Here is a 20,501-nt window from a genome sequence, read left to right as displayed (position 1 = left end):
GACTCCAGCAATTCATTTTGCCTGGAATTTTTTATTTTGTTGACTTCAGCAGTGACTGTACAAATATGTAAACAAGCAGTCTTTAACAGGTCAACCGCCATATTAAATCTTGGTTTTAGTCTTTAGTGTGAACGATTTTAATTTAGTAAAACATGTTTTCTAAAAGTATTTTCAGATTTTAGATCTGTAGAGATTATTTTACTATAAATTGTTGTAAATAATTGATTTTCATTTGAGGTTTTGCGTTGTTGTATGGATGTTTTGAAAACTTGCGCCAAGATTTCACGCATATTAAGACAATATACAAAAATAATTAATTAATTATTATCAGAATATTGAATGTCAGTAATGAAAGTCTATAATTCAATCATGAAATAGTTATTTCTGTTCTCGAAATTATTACTTTACACCAATGTTGTAGAAACACAGACACAAAGTCCAAAACGTTCCTTCTTCCCAATTTTGGTTGAATATTTAATAAAGAATCAATCATTATTTACAAGTATCACCAATTAATATTAGATCAAACATACTCGGGAAGACTGAGATCACAGCCATCCATTGAAGATGGCTATGTTGTTTACTATAGATGGCTGTGCGAGAGAACTAGAGAACAGAAAGGAAACGTGACAAGTACTCTTTTTTATCAAATCAACTGACATTGGAAAGTGAACCTCCTTATAAGTCTATCAGGTCCTCTCTGCCACACAACCCTATTAAGGGGGTTGACTTTTTTTGTTTTATAATGCAATTTCTATTCACACTGTATGAGCAAATCACTTAATAAGGGTGTTTTGTGAAAGGTGGAGAGTGTGTTGGCTGGCGGAGATGGGCCCAGTGGGGGGTCTCTGTGGACGCGAGACGGTGGCCAGAAGGCAGGCCAAGGAGGAAGCGGTGACAAAGTCAAGGTACAATAAAACTTTCTTTTTCAAAATTACGTCCTAAGGACTCCAGGTATACGAAAAGTCAGGTCAATAATTTTACATAATCAACACTAAGTTTACATCATTCAACACTAAGTAAATAGAACCCAATCTTAGTTGGGTTAAGCATTCATCACTATCATGTATTGTATAACTACTATTCCATTGTTTATTGTACTTGCACAAGTTGTCTGTATTGTTTGTATCATTTTAACCAAAATAAATAATCTATATAAATAAAAATCGAGCTACAAATTTTGACATTCAATAACTTTTTTATGTGTGCACCGAATTTAATAATTTTTGTTTAGTTGTATTTGTTATGTTCAGGAGCAGGTTTATGGCCTATCAAATTTATGATCAGACTTCAGGACTCTTTCCTACGGTCCTTCAAAGTTTACGTGTAATCCTTATGGAAGAATATTTGTGAGCTGGCCACACACATAAATAAAAATCAGCTTTTATAATCATTGCGTCATCCAACAGCCGTCGGTAGATCTGTTTTTCTATTTTTTTTTCTTTCAACTGATTCACAAAATTTCAATTCTAATAATAATGCCGCGGTGCGAACGACGTCCAAACATGGGTCGTATAACTCAAAATGCTGTAAATTTAGAATATGCACGGGAAAATCAGCAGCAAGGAGATATATGCCATTTAATTTCCCAGCATTCTGCATTCAACTATATCTAAAAATACAAACTGCTATACAATTAACTAAGCACATAGGAAGTCCATATTGAGATATAAAATACTGATTGTTGGATAATTTTCATAAAAATATAGTGCATCAGATTAAGCTAAGACTAAGCACACCTGAGGAGGCGCGGCTTGATGATACAAAGTGTTGATCTTATGGAGATATCCTTATCACAACGTTCCCACGCTATGTCCGATTCAGTGTGTGTGAGTTATTCCATTCAAACCAATATAAGCAAGAAGCACCTGGTTGCAAAATGCCGCATCGCGCCTCCTAAGGTGTGCAACCAGCTAAAGTTTGTCATGAGATGCATTAACTATTTGGCGGTACGAAATTCGCCGGGCCAGCTAGTAAATTATTATTATTGATTACAATTAATGTATGTTTTGGTGACGTCAGGCGACCGGTGACGAGGCGGCGGTGGCCGTGGTAAACGGTCACGCGGGAGAGGCGAGGAGGAGGAGCAGCGGTGCAGACGGGGGGGACAGGACAACGGCGAGTGCATGCGTGCAGACGGACGCCTGCTCCCCCGCCCCCACACCGCTGCCCCTGCCCTACGAGCACCTGTTTGCGAGCGCCCTGCCACCCACCGTGCACCACGAGTGCTGCACGCATGCGTCACAGGTGTCGGCCGCACTCTTCTCGCCGCAGAAGGCGGTGGAGGCGTCGATTGTGGCCGCTAGCCGGTTGCACGAGGAGAAGCAGTTGAGTGCAGACGCCGAGCGACGTCGCTGGCAGGACCATGTCGGGCTCATCAACTTGCAACTCCAGTTCGAGCGGCATCGCCGTGAGGTATACTCATTCATTAATTTGTTTTTCATATATTATTATATAAATAAATACTTTTTCAATATACAGGCTGTCGCACAAAAGGTGTAATAGTCGAAGAGCATTAATTTTACATGATATTTGCATCAAAAAATGTCCAAGTAAATTTTTTTTTATCGACCGTAGTTTTCGATATATAGATAGATTTTTCGACATCTTTGACAGACGTAAATAACTAGATAATCATCAGTCTAAATCTAATTCTAAGAATGTGTTTGGAAAGAGGAAGAAATTGCCAATAAGATTCATATAATTTGTTTGACGTTTTTGTACTTTCTTTTGAGCGTTCAAACTGAATGAAATTTGGGTTTGATCCCGACGAATGTACTTTTTTCAACTTTGAGCGCAAGTCAAAAGATTAGAACACCTACATACACACATAATAGTGTCCAAATCAATAAGTTAGTGAATAATTAAGTAAATAAGTTTCAATGCCTGTATGGTTTCAACGGTTTTGGAGTATTGCAGGTTCATGCTGGATTCAGGCTGCTGAAAAAAATGTCAACATCATAAAAAGGATTTAAGCATAACCACGTATGTAGATTTATGAATTCTCTGGTTCCCATGTTCCTAAATTTGAAGGGTAGAATGCCATACTGAGATGTAATGGTATGTTGTTAGGTGCACGCAGAGCGCAACCGGCGCCTGCTGGGCGCGTCGCGCGTGAACCGCTCCATAGAGGAGCACAACGTGGCGCTGAAGGAGCAGGTGGCGCTGCTGCAGTCGGACACCGATCGGGTGGCAGCCGAACTGCAGCGCTACCAGCGCGAGGCGGCCACCAATCTAGCAACACTGCGCGACCAGGAGGCCTACTGGCGTGACCAGGCCACGCGTGCACACCGCGCGCACCAACAGCTCACCAGCGCCACGCACCAGCTGCACCAGCAGCTCAGCCACGAGAGGGAGAAGACTGTCTCTGTTACCAAGGTCAGTCCCATCGTCCCAATATTATAGTCAACCACACGAAAATTGTCCGATAAAAAATTGTAACCGATGAATGCAACATTGTCAAATAAGAATTGATCAACTTTGTCCTGATTATAAGAATCAACAATTTTTTAATAAGTTACATCTGACGAATTGGCAATATATATGGGTGTTGGGGGGGGGGGGTTGAGGAGGTACTCAGCCGTTCCAATTTTCATCGGACTATTTTCTTGCGGTTGACTATAGTATAAGCTTATTGGCTATGAACATCTACTCATGAGCATCTTTCGGATAATCATATGAATTTTATTCGTCAATTAGGCCACAATTTAACACGTGAATTATAGGAGTGATGTATAGCCTATTTATAATTGAGTATGAATTTATTGTGGATATTTTTTTGTCCAGTATAATCAACTTTAGTAGAAAAAAATTGAATGACATTTTAATACACACCCTTATAACATTAAATTGAAATTATTTAATCCATTTGACTGTTGATATAAATTTGATCTCATATCAGATTATTATATTGCATCCCCTCCACCTACATGCTTATAGCGAATATTAAGATTTGTAATACAGTCAGTGGAAATGATAGGATGGCATACTTGCAATTTTCTTTTTCCGCTGCCTTCTATAGTAGATTTGAAGCTGTGATTCAATTCATCCCGTTATTACTAATATCTGATATCATAGGGGGGTTGGCACGCCTGATGTGCTAGGTGAAACTGTGGTTAACGTCGGCTCTGAGTTAATTTTCAATTTCAAATAGTTTAAAGTTAAATTAGATGGTGTTTTTGCTATGAGTGAAACTACAAGTTGTGTTGTGTTGTAGATGCAAAATAATTACAAATACTTTTCATCTTATCTCTTTGTAGTGTGAAAAGTTTGTTACGATGGTGAGGTTAGGTTGGGTTTCTTGAGTGACTTATTGCTGCCGGGAAAAAGTTGGCGCCTTTTTGGTCCCACCTGTGTATTGTGATAAGTACAGTTTTGTTATCGATTCATTGACTGACTGTGTAACGGTTTGGATTGCTACGAACATTTTTCACAACGGCGATAAAGGATAAGAGCTTATCAATGATAGTTATGGGAACGGTACACTGTATATAGTAAGCTGAAGCGTTTACGGAATCCTATAATCTAAGCTCCTGTTTTTGTTATCTGTCGTTCGAGTGTCAGCTGTGTTATTGACACTTGTTGATTCCACCCATTTCGTAACTATAGACTGCAAACTTTCAAATACAGATTTATAGACATATGGATAATGAACGATTAATAAATCATATGAACTCAGAAATAAAATCATGTAAAACATCCAAGGGCAACCCAGCGATTCTGTATAAGGGATTCAAGTTCAGAAAGGCACCATCAACTAGTAAGGGTGATGTTTAGCAAAAGGGTGTTCTGTCTCACTCATAACAAACAACGATTTGTCTATTGTGCGGGATGTTTCGGGGTCGCACTCGCATGACTCGGTGGAGGACAACGAAGATAATGTGTTACTGACTTCAGCACCAGACACACACGATCATTCCAAGCAGGCAGATCTTGAACGGGAGAACGAGCGATTGAGAGCGCGGATGGAAGTACTTGAGGAGCAGTGGAGCGCTGCTATAAATCGTTCAATGGAGCTGGACATCCGTCTCATGGAAATGTCATCGTCCGAGTCGCAAGTGCAGAAGAACGAGGAAAATGTTTCTCCAACGTCGCATGGCAGCGCCCTCATCGACCGATTGAGCGCCTTTCTCATATCAGAGCTCCTTGCTGATGCTGATATAGATTGTTTTTGTAATTACCTTACTGAATCTTTCCCAGGCAATTACATAGTCTTACCGGCAGTTACAACAATGATTATTAACGATGAAGGAGCGGATTTATCGTTTCTGAATAGAATAGTTGAGCAGAATAATGTTATTGTTTTTATCGTAAATGATAGTCTTCAAGCAGGATCTAATAACGGATGGTCAGGCTCACATTGGAGCATATTACTGTATGACAATGCCCAAAAACGTTTTTATAGTCTAGACTCAATGGGTAGTTATAATGATAGGTTTTCCACAGCATTGATTGGAAAAGTGAGCTCTATATTCAATACTAATGAACTGATTAAACTGCCCTGTATTCAACAAACTAACAATTTTGACTGTGGGATATTCGCTTTGTATTTCATAGAAGAGGTATTTAAATTTCGTAGAATAAATAGGACAAAATGTTTTAAGGAGAGCCTATTGGGAAATTCTCATTTTGATGCTTTTGGGTATAGATGGAGATTGCTTAGTAACGTATGTAAGTTTCTAAAACCCAAGTCAGATACTTACGTTAAGTCGCATATATCATCACACAGATCGACGATTGATGTGGCTAATTGTTCCACTTCTGAGATTACCTCAAATCACGCAAATAATTATGAAATTGATCAGAGGAATCTGAGGGCGGATAGGAGAAAACGTACCAAGGGAGTAGTGAAAATTTTTGGGAGTAGCCATGGCCGTGACATTGTTAATTGCTTTGAATCTGATTTCAAGCATTCAGTCAGTGGATTAGTTAAACCAGGGGCGAAATTAAATTCGATTGCAACTAACATCATGAGTGATAGTAAGGATCTCTCCAAAAGCGATCATGTAATTATTATGGGAGGGGCCAATGATGTATATTGCAATCAGTCTTCAGTCTTTCTAAAAGGTTTACTGCCTCTTCTTCTTGTGATGAATTTCACAAATGTCCTTGTTACCACCATACCAATCCGATATGATCTTCCTCACTGGTCCTGTGTGAACCGCGAGATACGAAAAATCAATGGTAAAATAAAAAGATTTTGTGACAAAATTAATCATGTACGAATTATTGATATCACTGACCTTGAGAGAGACAGGTTCACAAGGCATGGGCTGCATTTAAATAGAAAAGGGAAGATTGCAGTCGCAGAAAAAATAAAAAATGTTATTAACGGAACACATGATAATGATGCAGCCATAAGTTTAGGATTTCATAGCTTTATGGGAAACTAGATTACGGTCCTGCTTGTGGAAAGCAAGAAATTAAACGATTAGTTAGGCAGGACCAAAGAGCTCAATTAATAGAGAATAATATAAATAAAACAGTTAACATGAATTATAGGGATGATTATGCCATATCTTGTCAGACTGAAAAATATAATAATTCGGTCAGCTTGACAATTACTAATAGGCCTACGTATGACCTCTCTGATTTTCCAATTGGTAGTACTTGCAACAATCAATTTCGGTCTAAATCAAAGTCAGCTTCTCTGATGGTCAAGGTTGTCCACCAAAACATACGTTCGTTGAGCAATAAAATAGATTGGAAATATTCATTGACTTGGAAAAACCAGACTTTCTCATACTGACTGAGCATGGCCTAAAAAATAATGAACTGGGTTGTATCAATATAGAGAATATGCATCTCATTGATTATTATTGTAGAGTTAATAAGAGCATGGGTGGTGTTGCAATTTTTCACAAAATAATCTGCAATAAACAGCTCCGAAATATTGCTCAACTAAATGTGAGTGATCTCTGTGAGGAGGGTTGCATCGAACTAGCATGTTGTAAATTCAATATAAATAAGGAACCATACGTGCTCCTATGTGTTTACCGGCCTCCTAATGGTAACATAAATCTGTTTTTTAACAATTTTATAAATGTTTTAGAATATCTGTCGATCAATATTGGAACTAAATTAATATGTTCAGGAGATTTTAATGTTGATTTTTTGGTTGACTCTTTACAACGTAGAACTTTTTTGAATATTTTGGATCAATTCAATTTGGAATATAACGTCAGAGTTCCCACTAGGATAACAGTAACCAGTAAAACGGCTATAGATAATATAATCACCAGCTCTACATTAATGCATAAGAATATTAACGTCATAGATTCTTGGCTTTCTGATCATACAGCCCAGTCCATTGAATTGCATCTAACAAAAGGTATTCGTATGGGCCAACCAAAGAATGTTACACGCACCACCTTCCGTAATTGTAGTGTTCATAATCTGGCCAATTTGAGAGCGGTTTTGTCTGGAATAAATTGGAATCTCATTACCGAGGAAAAGGACACAAACAGAAAATACTGGTTATTCCATTGCACCTTCCTCCACTACTACAATATTCATTGCCCTGTCATGACCAAAGCTCTATCCTCAGTTAGGAAGTCGCGTAGTGCTCTGGATAACACAAGAAATTAAGCAAATTAGACTATTGCTTAAATTTGCAACAGGAAATGCGCATTCTATTCCCAATTTCAATTTATCCCTCATTAAAAACATAAAAATGTATTACGATCAGTTAGTAACTGAAGCTAAAAAACGTTACTATGGAGATATGATAAAAAATTCATCAAAGAAATCTAGAACAAGTTGGAATTTAATTAATCAATTTAGAGGTAAATGTACTGGAAAGAAAATTGAATCTTTAGCGCTTGATATTGAGAACGTACTTATGACTAACCAAGAGGAAATTGCAGCTGAATTCAATAACTTCTTTGCGACTACTGCTCTAAGAATAAATGAGAAAATGAAAAAAACAACACTTATCTATTAGTACTCCTGATAGCGTTCCTAGCTCCCATATTTTGCCGCCTGATCACTTTATTCTAACACCTACAAATGAAGAGGAAATCTCACGCATAATCAATAACTTCAAGCCAAAAAGTAGCACAGGACATGATGACATCCCGTTGAAGGTATTAAAGATCTGTTGTGAGGCGATTGCCCAGCCGCTTGTTTGCATTATCAACTCCATGTTCGAGAGCGGGGTATTTCCCAAAATTTTGAAGATTGCCAAGGTACTTCCACTTTTCAAAAGAGGGCAGCAAACATGACATTAACAATTATAGACCTATTTCGTTATTGACAGCTTTTTCAAAGATTTTTGAAACGGTGATTCTTACTAGACTGGTGACTTATCTCTCTGAACATAATCTAATTTCACCAAACCAGCATGGATTTGTAAAGAACAGGTCAACTAGTACAGCCCTCATCGAGGTTTTTGAAGGTATAATAAAAGATATCGAAGGTGGCAACTACACTTCTGGAGTAATGCTCGACCTCTCTAAAGCTTTCGAGTGTGTAGATCAACAGTTGCTTTTGGAAAAATTAACTAGGCTTGGTTTAAGAGGAAAAGTGCATGATTTAATAAGATCTTACCTTTCTGATCGGTATCAGTATGTTTCAATTCATGGTAGTGACGGACAAACAGCTTCAAACCTAATCAGAATATCATCAGGGGTACCACAGGGATCTATTCTGGGACCACTTCTCTTTATACTGTACATAGATGACATCTTTTCACTTGTTCCTCTTAATAAACTTACCTTATATGCGGACACATCTTTAATTTTTTCACACAAAAACTTGAATGAGATGGAGATTAATTGTAACTTGATAGGCAATAGAGTCGTTCAATTTTTCAACTCACTTTCCCTCACAGTTAACTCAAAGAAGAGTAGTCTCATTGACTTCAGCCGAAGACATAACGCTTTTGAACCTCAGTTGTACATAGGGGACGATGTTATTAGCAATACAGAGTATGTAAAATTACTTGGTTTAAAGTTTGATTCGAAACTTGCATGGGATGAGCATGTAAATTTTATTATCGACAAGGTCAGTAAAGGCTTATTTGTTATCAGAAACATTGTGAGACTTGTTCCAATGTCAGTTTCAAGAATGGTATATTTTTCACTGTTCTATTCACATGTGGCTTATGGCATAGAGTTGTGGGGAAGCACTGCAGAGTTACACTTTTTAAAAATATTTAGACTACAAAAAAGAGCAATCCGCTACTTGGCGGGGCTGAAGTCCAATGATTCTTGTAAACAGGCTTTTGTGTACGCTACCATCAATTTATATATTCAAACTGTTAATTTTCACTCACAAGCACTTATCTAATCTGAATACAATTGCTGATATCCACACTTATAACACCAGAGGGAGGAATAAACTGTCTTTGAGACAACACCGACTGCATCTGTACGAGAAAATGCCCTCTTATATTGGAGCTAAATTGTTCAACGACTTACCTATCGAGCTGCAGTCCTTGTCTGATATAAAAATTTTTAAGAGTAAAGTGTATAAATTCCTGGTTTCACAAGCCTACTACAGTGTGAAGGATTTTAGTGATAGAAGGTAGCATAGTTTGTAGGTAGGCCTACTCTAGTCTTCCATGTGTGCTTTTTATTGTGTATTTACTATTGTTACTTATTAAGACCAGACGTTATTCAACTGTATATTATAAAGTGTACTGTGTTGAATAAAAAGATTATCGTATCTTATCTTATCTTATATAATTTGTTGATTCTTGTCGTCCCTCAAGTGAAAAACAAAGACAGGGCAACAGGATTATGACTTGATGTTTATTTTTTCTTGGTTGGTTGGAATTCAAGGAATCTTGACTAATGTAAGCGCCCCTCAAGTGAAAAACAAAGATAGGGCAACAGGGTTCGATTTCATGAATTGATTGCTTGGTTGTGTTGACAGTGTTTGGACGAAACGAAAGCGACACTGTACAACACGGCGCACGAGCTGCAGCTGGCACTGAGCATGGTGAACTCGAGCCGCGAGGCGAGCAGCGAGCTGGCAGCTGTGCAGCGCCAACTGGTGATGCAGGGCGAGACGCAGCTCAAGGTGCGCGACACGCTCGCGAATGTCGCGCGATCCACCAACCGCGCCGCGCAGCTCACCATGCTCAGCGACACTTTCAACCATCAAATCAAAGGTACACATCCGGATGCTTCCCTTCCCAATCAATTTTGTCAAATAATATTGAAAGAATAGGACTTTTATGTCAATACCACTATATTTAAACTATTAACTCAAAGGTAAACCTCCTATTGAACGGATGCTTCTCAATCAATTCTGCCCAATAATATTGAAATAATAAGACGTTGATGTTGTTTCATGACAACACCAGCCACACCTTCAGCTGAGCCATACAATCAAAGTACAATAATATTGAATAAAAACGATATCTACCACATTACCTTAATAATGCAGAAAAGAAGATAATGACATTGGTGGTACGATTGGAAAGAAATTATACCGTGTATTGAACTTATTCATTGTTAGCAATCAAGAATATATTTATTCTGATCTTATTAGGTTAGGATAGGTTATATTCATCTATAGTGAGGTCCACGTTATAAGTTAATGGCAGTGGAGTACAGCGAAGCCGATTCTCTGCCTTGCCACGGCCTATTATAGAAGATAACTGATACCGGTAAATTTGATGAATATTAACTTTCGTTAAGACTATTAACATTAGTGTTAAAAAGATGAAATATATTTTACTCGTCAAGATAATATATTTTTGAATAATCTGATAATGAATATTCATAATAATTTATATAAAATATTTGGTTTTTAATTATATTTCTACATTGTTGAAAAACGATCTGACAACATTGCATAGGTAAAAGGGTAGCGTTATCTGCTTTGTCGAATGATGAACAAGTTAGCAACAACAATGTTGATTAAATTACCGCCATTACAACGTGGACTTCACTATAGATGTTGTTACCTTCCAATTCCACTTTTCTTATTAGTTCTTAATAATCTTGTATTGATTATTTTAATTCATGCTATTTCCACTCTTCTACTGCTTTGAATGGATTGCAATTATCAATACCATTTAAAAAAGAACTAATAAGAAAAGTGCGATTGGAAGGGAACTAACAACGCCTAGATGAATATCTCCTAATAAAATTAGCAAGATGAACTTAAAAATTCTGAAGATTGAGGAACATTTAGTCCAGTCAAGGAAAGGGTTATAGAGAGAAAAGTTGGGAAGACGATTTTGACCCCGCAGTTATGTTAAGGGTAATAAGGAGGTAAACATATCAAAAGTCCCCACCCCTACCTACCGTGCTAAGGGGGGGGGTAGTTTGAAGGTACCATTTTTTGGTTTCTCGCATAAAACTAAAAAACTATGCATCCTAATGACTTGACTGTCGAATTGAAGCTTACATAATTTTCTACAATATTTATTCAAAAACTTTTTTATATCTCCTCTAGTTCTCGAGATATTCGCTCTTGAAGGTGTGACAAAAAAAACACGTTTGCCACCAATGTTTTTTCTATTTTTGCTCTTATAACTTTTTAAAATCGAGTTGAAGAATCCATGCTGATCATAAGCTTATGGAGCATTGAATTATCTTCAATTTGATGTATAAGTTCACACTTTCACGAATTCCCCTACTCCTTTTGCAGCAGCTTTAGTGTTTAGTATGAAATCTCCAATTTTGCAACAATTTACCAATTGACAAAGGAATTTGGAGGGAATGCTTTAAACAAAATTTTTGACTTTGCAGCTTTGTTGAGACTAGTTGGGTGGAGAACATATTAAAAGTCCCCATTTCTAACTCATGTGCTAAGGGGATGAGGGTGATTTAAAATTTGCATTTTTCAGCGTTTTGCTTCTACGCTCATATCTTGAGAACAAAGCGTTCAACCGACATAACTAACTATTCAAAAATAAAGTTTGATAAATTCTCTACACTTTTTGTTTAGTTAAGTTTTGTGATATTCTCAACAGTTCCAGAGATTTTCCCTCTTGAAGGTGTGTAATTGTTAAAATAACAGTTTTTTATCCAATGTTTTGCTCTTTCAGGGCTTATAACTCTCCAACAATGCATAATAAAAACTGATGCTTATCGTAGGTTTGTCTTGAAAATGGAAATTGTTGCAAAAATGGAGATTTCACTCTAAACACTAAAGCTGCTGCAAAAGGAGTAGGGGAATTCGTGAAAGTGTGAAATTATACATCAAATTGTAGAGAATTTAATACTCCATAAGCTCATAATCAGCATGAATTTTTCAAGTCGATTTTAAAAAAGTTATAAGAGCAAAAATAGAAAAGAATTTGTGACAAACGTGTTTTTTTTTTCAAAAATGTCACACCTTCAAGAGCGGATATCTCGAAAACTAGAGGAGATATAAAAACAGTTGTAGAATGAATATTGTAGGAAATTATGTAAGCTTTAATTTGTTATACGACAATCAAATCCTTAAGGTACATCGTTTTTTAGTTTTATGCGAGAAACCAAAAATTGGTACCTTTAAACCACCCCCACCCCCTTAGCACGGTAGGTAGGGGTGGGGACTTATGATATGTTTACCTTCTTACTACCATTAACAGAAGTGTGGGGTCAAAATTGTCTTTCAAACATTTCCTTCTATACCGTTTCTTGAGTATTCATTGTCTGGACTAATTTCTAAAGTGGTAGCAATTAATGTGTTTTTCATTTCTTCTTCATGAGCCTGTTCGCTTCTAGACGGCTACCATAGCGGTTAGCTTTACTTTATCCTCGGCCACTTTATTGTTTTTAATAAACACCATGTAAGAGATATTCTAGAATTGTTCTGTATGAAATAGAAACACAATATGTTTCTGTTCTATTGACATATCTCCAACAACTTTGTTTATTGACAGATTGTTCTATAGAATTAATGAACCAGTGCATGTTCCAATAACATTTTAGACAAAACATGTTGAATTCTATTATGTGTTGTGGAAACATAACACATCTGATGTAGATGCACATTATAATTCATGAGAAATAACAGAAAATTAAGGTTTCTTGGCATTTTAGGAAAATTCTGGTATTTGAATACTTTTAGTGAATTTCAGTGTGATGAGGTTGTTTGAAGGCATAAGATACGGAGAATTTAGAGTTAGTTTCATCACTGTATATAAGCCCCTGGGGTTTAACTCATCTTCTATTGGTAAATAATTGTTGTTTTTTATTACAGGTTTATCAGAGCAAGTTGAAGCACAAAAATATGCGAATGACGCATTAGCGGCACGTGTGTTGGAATTGGAAGGCTTGTTAGTTGAAAAAGACAAATTAATAGAAAAACAGAAAATAACTATAAAAGAAGCAAACCTGAAACACAGTGAACTATACAAGGTAAATTAGTTGATTGATCTCAACTAATATTTCTTTCATTTATGTATTTTTAATCATACACAAATCATTTGAATGACTAGTAAATTTAATGATTAGTAAAGTTCATCAGCCAAAAGCTGTTCCTATCCCAAATTTTGATAGAAATATCTCTAAAAATTGAGTTATTATAATATTTGAATTATAAGTAAAGTGGGCATTTACATTCTACAAAGTCATCCTATTGGAATGTGTGTGTTTTTTCGTACTATATCGACTCAAGTTCGCAAACAAAGCAGTCAAACGACTACATCAACTCTATACATGAAACCTTATTGAAGCCTCAAAATCGATCAGGACTATAGACGCATGTCTAATTATAGAATGACTGATATACTATTATTTTATTCATGGAAGACATGAATAGTCTTAAGAAGACTAGGATTCAAAACAAGGATTTTGAAGGGTAATTTGAATAGAAGCTTGAATTACTTTAAAAATCTAATAAAACAGTTAGAACTTGAGTTTTCTCTTATTTTCTGGTCATTAACTTCTTTCAAGGTTCGTTCTTATTAACAGTATACACAGAAAACTATATATGGTGAAATAGAGAACCGATCTAAATTTGTTTAGACATTTGACCGAGGAGTAAGCTGGATTCGCACATTTATCAATAGAATGTGTGCTGTGTCCGCTTCAATGTAAATACTCTTCCCATAAGTTCTAATGAGACTATCGATTATAATTCGGTCGGATGGGTTATGGGAACAATATTTCCACTGAATTGGACACGGACTCTGCTACTGACTCCAGCTTAAGCTTAAGCTCCAGCTTTTAAAAACGAATTTTAGTAAATATTTTAATTATAAATGTGTGAAATTATGTATGTGACTCATTTGGGCTGGCATGATGTATAAATTGGAACAGGAAACAGTTTTGGTTAAAACGTGTGCCTCTCTGAAATTGCACATTGTAAATGAAAATGAATTTTGCAAAATCCGTAGGAATCAATCTGAAAAACAAACAATTGTTTCAGAAATTGGAGGGCCAGTGTAGCGAGTTGAGCAGTGAGCAGGTGCGACTACAAGAACGCGAAGTCGACTACATCAGTCAGGTGGAAGAGTTAACCAATCGAACAGCAGCAGCAGCAGCAACAACCAGCAGCAGCACAGTCGTCAAATCGCCAACAGCCTCAGCAGCAAGAGTGGCCGGCGTCAGTGATCGACTAGTGGCGGCTGTAAGTGGCGGCCAGTACTCACTGCTCACCAGAGCCTCGTCTCTGCTCGACAATCCCACCTCCAATCTGCCCATGCGCTCCGCACAACAAATGGCTGCCATAGACCTGCAACCCGAAAGCGGCCAGAACCCACCTGACAGTACAAAGGTACAACATTCACTAAGTTGAATGTCCTGTCTCAATTACAGTCTATACGGTATAGAATCTATACAGTCTAAACTTTATAGATTCATTTGAGACGAATTTCCACATATCAGTGTCAGTGAACGTGTCCGGTAAAGTGAGAATATTATTCCCATAAGTTCAAATGGGACTATTCATACTTGCTCGACCGGCTTGAGTGGGGACAGTTCCATTAGAACAATAATATTCTATTCTAGCTCATGGGAATTATATTTTCACTGTACAGTCACTGACATACTGATATGTGAGAATTCGCCTTTACTAGTATTATTCTCGTATGTTCCCTTTTTTCGTTTACTGACCACTCATGAAAGGGATGGGAGTGTCTCAGATATGCGAGATTTCTAATTATCTAGTGTATGAACATAACCTAAAAGGTCCTGCTCAATTAGGTTTTAAAGGTGAAAGGAAAGGCTACGGAGGTTAGGTTTTGACTTTTAAATGGCAATATTTATTTACTGGATAGAGCAAACAATACAATAGTTGGGAAAGAAAAACAGGCTATTGCCCAAAACTTCATCAATTTCTTAATATTATTATTCATCCTTGGAAAAACAACTGATAATAATTATTTCGTCGTCTGTTGGTGATGGAAGTGAGTGAGCGAGCTCATGTGTGTGGAACTGTGTCAAAATTATGACTCAGCTGTTGAACTTTTGTAATAATTTTATCAGGTACTTAGTGCTGGTTGCAAAAAAGCCGGGTTATTTTCAATCCTGATTAATTCCAGTAGATCCATATTTTTGAAATGGTCTTCTCTGATTTGGTTCACGTGAAGTTAATCAGGATTAAAATTTAACCGGCTCTTATGCAACTGGGCCTTTGTGAGGGAAATTTTTGCATTCCTCTGGGAATTAATCTCAATTTATAGTTATTAGATAGAACATTTCTGTATTAATGTTATGAATTTTATAATAATTTCTTCTTTCGTAATATTTTTTTATGATTCTGTACGAAAAGTTGGAATACTCGTAAATTTGAGATATTGCACATATGAATGACTCCCAAAGGGGTATTTGGATTTGTATTACTGTAGTTAATATTTTGTGTTGTAGTAAAGGTGATGCTGCGATAAAGTAATTCTATATTGAATAGAGCTTCTTTAAATTTTCACAACCACTAATTTATTTATTATTTGTTTGGAAATGGAAATAAGTACTTATTATGACAACTTCAATAAAATGTATTGAATATAGAATTTAGTCAATATTCTGTAAAAGATTATAAAACATTTATGAAATTCTAATGCAACAAAAAAAATTCATGCTAAACATTTTCTTTGTCATTTTTCTGTTACAGTAAACAACCCTGAACTGAAAAAACCGTTACCGATTTGTGAGTGACTTGGGCCAAAATATAACATTGACGTTGGTAAATCTGCATGGGATATGCTTTAATCTTCTAAGCACAAATAAAACTCATGCTCCCGAAAAAGAATATAAGTTTAATTCACCAATGTATATCAATTGCTTTTATGAGTAGAATCTCAATTACAATTCAATAATTTAATGGTTGGCTGGGAATTAAGTGAGATAATATGTTGTCAGCAAGCCTAAATGTGAGTAGAGCATAACATGTTTCTAGGATTTATTAAAATATCTTTCAATTGACAATTCAGAATTCTGAAAGCTTTTACTTATGATTTCCATGTTCGAGAACTTAAGTCATGAGTACATACTTATGATATGAGTAAAGTTCATTCTGCTTAATCATTGAAGTCCATAACCAGAACTTGAGTTAGAACTAGCTTTTCGTTATTTCTTACAATAAAATTATGTAATTTTGAATAAGTATCAAAGCTTGAATTATTCGATATGTGATTGTTTTAATATCAGAGCCAAGATAAAATCATTTGGGCATTATTTTTGTATTGAAGTGAATTTGAATGATTTGATAGAGAATTCAAGACTGATGAATTGTGTAACGCTCGAACGGTTTTGTAATTAAAGGTTCCTTAAAAAGACACTTCTTTAATTCAGTGCTTTATTACTCTAATTTCTAGAAATATCGACAGTAAAATCTATCCGTATTACTTCTGTATGAGAGCATTGTCTTGAAGTTGGTTGTGATTCATGTTAAAATTTATCAAACCATTGTGCTTGAGAAAATACCCTGATATTTCAATTGTATTATCACAATTTAATGTTATACGTTATTGTTTTGAATATACTATTCCCAATATTATCTTTGATATTATGTTAGAAATTCACATCCATTACCAGACTGAATGAGCGGATTTTATATTGTAAAAAATCTTTGTTCTATCAAATCAAAAACCTTGTGATCTGTTATCGATTTAGTGTTAAATTTCTAATATCTTTGGAATGTGCTGTATCCAAAATTTTCTAAACTATTGTTAGAATGTTTTAAAAATCCTCTCTGGATCTGAAAAGCTTCTTCTAATTTTTTCTAGATCTCTCATGATCTTTTCTACTTTTTGTACCTGAGAAATTCTATTTATGTTATCAAATCGATCGACTGTGAAGTGGAGAAATGTCTGTTGTTATCAATGAACAGTTGTTTTTAAATGGCCATTGAAAGTGATGTCAATATATTGATTGCATTCTTTGCAGCAATCGTTGATTAACATTTCAAAACATTAGTTAGTAGCTTTACCTGTTATTTATAGTGACTCTTGTACTTGAATTATTATTTCATTATTTATATTTTATGATACAAAGAAAAAAATTACTGTAGCCGTTAGCTTTTTACAAGTTCACTAGCTGGTTCAAGCAAATTGATTTTTTGAAATATAATTTTTGACATTCACAGGATTACGTGCAGAATAAATTATATGCACTTGAGCATACAACTTTCTGAGTTTTTATTATCTTCATGATTTTCTCTTTGCATTTTTGATTGGAGTGCAAGAACAGAGTGATTATATAAAAGGACTTGCAAAGCTCTTAGGCCCAATGCACACTGTAGTGAAGTGGCGCGGCACTGCCTTTTTGCCACTCTCATTCAAACATTTGATTCAATGCAAACTGGAGTGGCGTTTTGCCATTGAATAATATGTTTGTATGAAAGTTATAAAAGTGGGTACCACGTCACCGCCGTGCCTGCCTCATTAGCGTCACGCTACATCAGTGTGAATTGGACCTAAAATATTAATTGGAATAACAGAATAAAGAAAAGTATATTTTGTTACTAATATCGGTTTATAATTTGTTATGAGTGACGCGTCTGCGTTTCGTAATCTTGATTAGTTTGTGAGCAGTCGGGGGAATATTGATATCTTGTGCTATTGCAGCAATGAGTCGAATTATTATACTACTCATTATTAGATTTGTCAGTTCCATAGATATACTATATTTAATTCTTATTTGATCATTTAGATTGCCTGGGGAAACAACAGTTGCACCACAACATACAATACCATCATTTGTATACATCAATAAAATCCAATAGTGGCTCGAACGGTTGCAGTAGTTACTCAGTATTGTGGGATGAATGTAGGCATTCCAAGGGAAAATCAATAACACGTGCTTTAAAAAAATCACCAGATTTAATACATAGTCATTATTTAAATATTTGATTATGAAAAATGAATTTAATGTTTTCCCATGAATGTTAAAAGCTTTAGTGATATGTCATAAACGTTTATAGTCTTTAAGAATAGTTTCACATTTTAGTATTGCTTGAAGCATTTCTTCATTCTCAAGTCCATACTTGGCATACTGATGTAGATATGCTTTGTGAACGAACATCTGCCACGACTGATCCAATACACGGTCAAGCACAGATTTCACCCGCGAACTGTTGGAAACAAGTGTAATAAATTTGTCCTTTTGCAAAAACGGTCTTTCATTTCTCACTGTTTGACATTGACGTGCTGGCACCATCCAATTTGGGTAAATGTCTTTAGATTTCAAAAAAGAATCTCTAATCTTATCGTCATGATACGGGCCTCTACAGACTATTAGATTAGCTACAGATCTGTAATACTGACTAATGTACTCTTTGGCATTATTCGCGTTGAAGTCAAAAGGAATTTTCAAATTTCTTTCGACGTTCCTTTCCAATGCGTCCCACTTTGGAACCGGTTCAAAGGCTGTGATTGGTGTTGACACGTGAGGTGAAGACCAGATAGACGCTAATTTATAGGAAGAGTGAGAAAATAAGTCCAAAATACGCAGTGTTGGACTTACTTCATTTTGTATTGGCTGATAAATAGATCCCAATTGCTCAGCTAGAACCTTGTTCATGGCATTGTAATCAGTATTGGATATTTTCAACTCTGAAGTTAGAACCCTATGTAGTACATCATTCTCAACAAGGTATATACCGTGAGAGGCGTCATAAAGTTTTGCTAATGCTAAAAGTGTGTTGTAATTTTGTGTTATGACTTCGCCAGTCTCAAACGGCAGTACAAGAGTATTTACAATGAAAGTACCAGGAAATTCATCAGCAAGTTGAGTGGTGATGAAGCAACCAACACCTGAGCCAGTGCCACCAGCAGCACTGCTTAAACACAATATACTGTCCACTCGGTCGCATGCTTCCAACTCTTTTCTAGTACAGTTTATGACAACTTCACTGATTTCCTTGCCCCTAACTGAGAATCCTAATGCCCAATTATTTCCTGAGCCTCCAGATACGCGGTTGGTGACAGCATTATAATCATTGTATTTCCACTGCGAATTCCTCTTCAAATTAGTCAAAATACCATCGATTACCTTTTTTTCAGTGTCAATCATGATTGCTCGAGCTGTAAACTTGCCATCTTTACTCTCGCGAAACCAGTAGTCTCGACTGGTTTCAATATAACCATCATTCAAGGTATGTTTTCTATTCAAACCAGTACCTAAATCTTCACCTATTGTTGAATAGAGTTCATAACCTAGTTGGTTTCCACACTGACCAAATTGCAAAGAAACGTAAGACATCTCAAGTTCTGGTTAAAATGCATCACCTTAGCCAAGGGTTACATCACTTTCTAACTTTTCGTAATTTTCACACATAATTTCAGACAAAAAAGATACATTTGTTAAGGCATTCCGCAATGCCATAATTATCCTTAATTAGCATGATCTTCTTTATGCTCACTTATTTATAAGTTAATGAAATTGAGAGGAAAATACTGTTTGATCGGTTACATGGAAAAATCAATTATTTGTTTACTTGTTGCAGATTACAGAAATAATCACATGATAATTAAAAATTTGATCACGTTCATAAGTGAGAATTATACTTTAGATAAAGGTTATGTTTTTATTTACATTGGAATTGTCTGATAATCAGGAAAACAGCTGCCAGTTTTTTGCAGGATGGTAGGCTACAAGACTCAATAAAACATAAATAAATTCTTGTAGGATAAATAAATAATTTTCTTATAAAATATTTCATTTTAATAAAAAACAATTGGGAATAAGTTATTACCTTGAAGTAGGGTTTTTAATATTATGGAAACAAGTGAAGAGCTTGAGAGACCACATCTCAGCAGCAAGAACAAAAAATTTAAATTGTTTGAATTGAGAGTAGACGAATCATTAGTGTCGTTATAATGGTCCGCCTATAGTGAGGTATACGTTAAAAAGACACTAGAGAAAGATGAGAGAACAACGTTGCCGATCCTCACTGTCTTGTCAATCCATTTTTGACGGTAAATCATACAGATTCATTAATTTTATTGTAATTGTTCATTTTCGTTTTAAATTATCAATTATATTTTAAGCAAAAAATTATATGTGTAAATAATAGACTATCATGATTAATTTTCATATTCAAGATGGAATATTTGTTAATTAATTATTTATTCTACATTTCTAAAAGCCGATCTGGCAACAGAGCAAAGCGAG

At 35.8% G+C, this 20,501-nt stretch overlaps 2 protein-coding genes across 2 annotated transcripts in view; one reads left to right on the top strand and one right to left on the bottom strand.

Moving 5' to 3' along the window:
* Positions 1 to 17,504, top strand: part of LOC111058116 (hamartin) — a 35,983-nt gene extending 18,479 nt beyond the window's left edge. Inside the window, exons 13-19 of the mRNA XM_022345617.2 lie at positions 804 to 908; positions 2,023 to 2,415; positions 3,073 to 3,378; positions 9,877 to 10,114; positions 13,147 to 13,304; positions 14,317 to 14,664; positions 16,000 to 17,504. Coding sequence (XP_022201309.2) covers positions 804 to 908; positions 2,023 to 2,415; positions 3,073 to 3,378; positions 9,877 to 10,114; positions 13,147 to 13,304; positions 14,317 to 14,664; positions 16,000 to 16,002 — 1,551 coding nt within the window. The 3' untranslated portion in view covers positions 16,003 to 17,504. The remainder of the gene's footprint in view (positions 1 to 803; positions 909 to 2,022; positions 2,416 to 3,072; positions 3,379 to 9,876; positions 10,115 to 13,146; positions 13,305 to 14,316; positions 14,665 to 15,999) is intronic.
* Positions 16,462 to 19,932, bottom strand: LOC111058125 (tubulin delta chain). Its single transcript, XM_022345626.2, has one exon. It carries the CDS (start codon positions 19,587 to 19,589, stop codon positions 18,294 to 18,296), a length of 1,296 nt encoding a protein of 431 aa, XP_022201318.2. The 5' UTR covers positions 19,590 to 19,932; the 3' UTR covers positions 16,462 to 18,293.
* Positions 19,933 to 20,501: the final 569 nt, after the last annotated feature.

Source organism: Nilaparvata lugens, chromosome 6 (genome assembly GCF_014356525.2).
Source record: "Nilaparvata lugens isolate BPH chromosome 6, ASM1435652v1, whole genome shotgun sequence".
NCBI lineage: Eukaryota > Metazoa > Arthropoda > Insecta > Hemiptera > Delphacidae > Nilaparvata > Nilaparvata lugens.
This window is presented reverse-complemented; position numbering and strand designations above follow the sequence as displayed.

Excerpts from the sequence above, each read along its gene's own strand:
- LOC111058125 (XM_022345626.2), bottom strand. The coding sequence starts at position 19,589 with ATGTCTTACGTTTCTTTGCAATTTGGTCAGTGTGGAAACCAACTAGGT.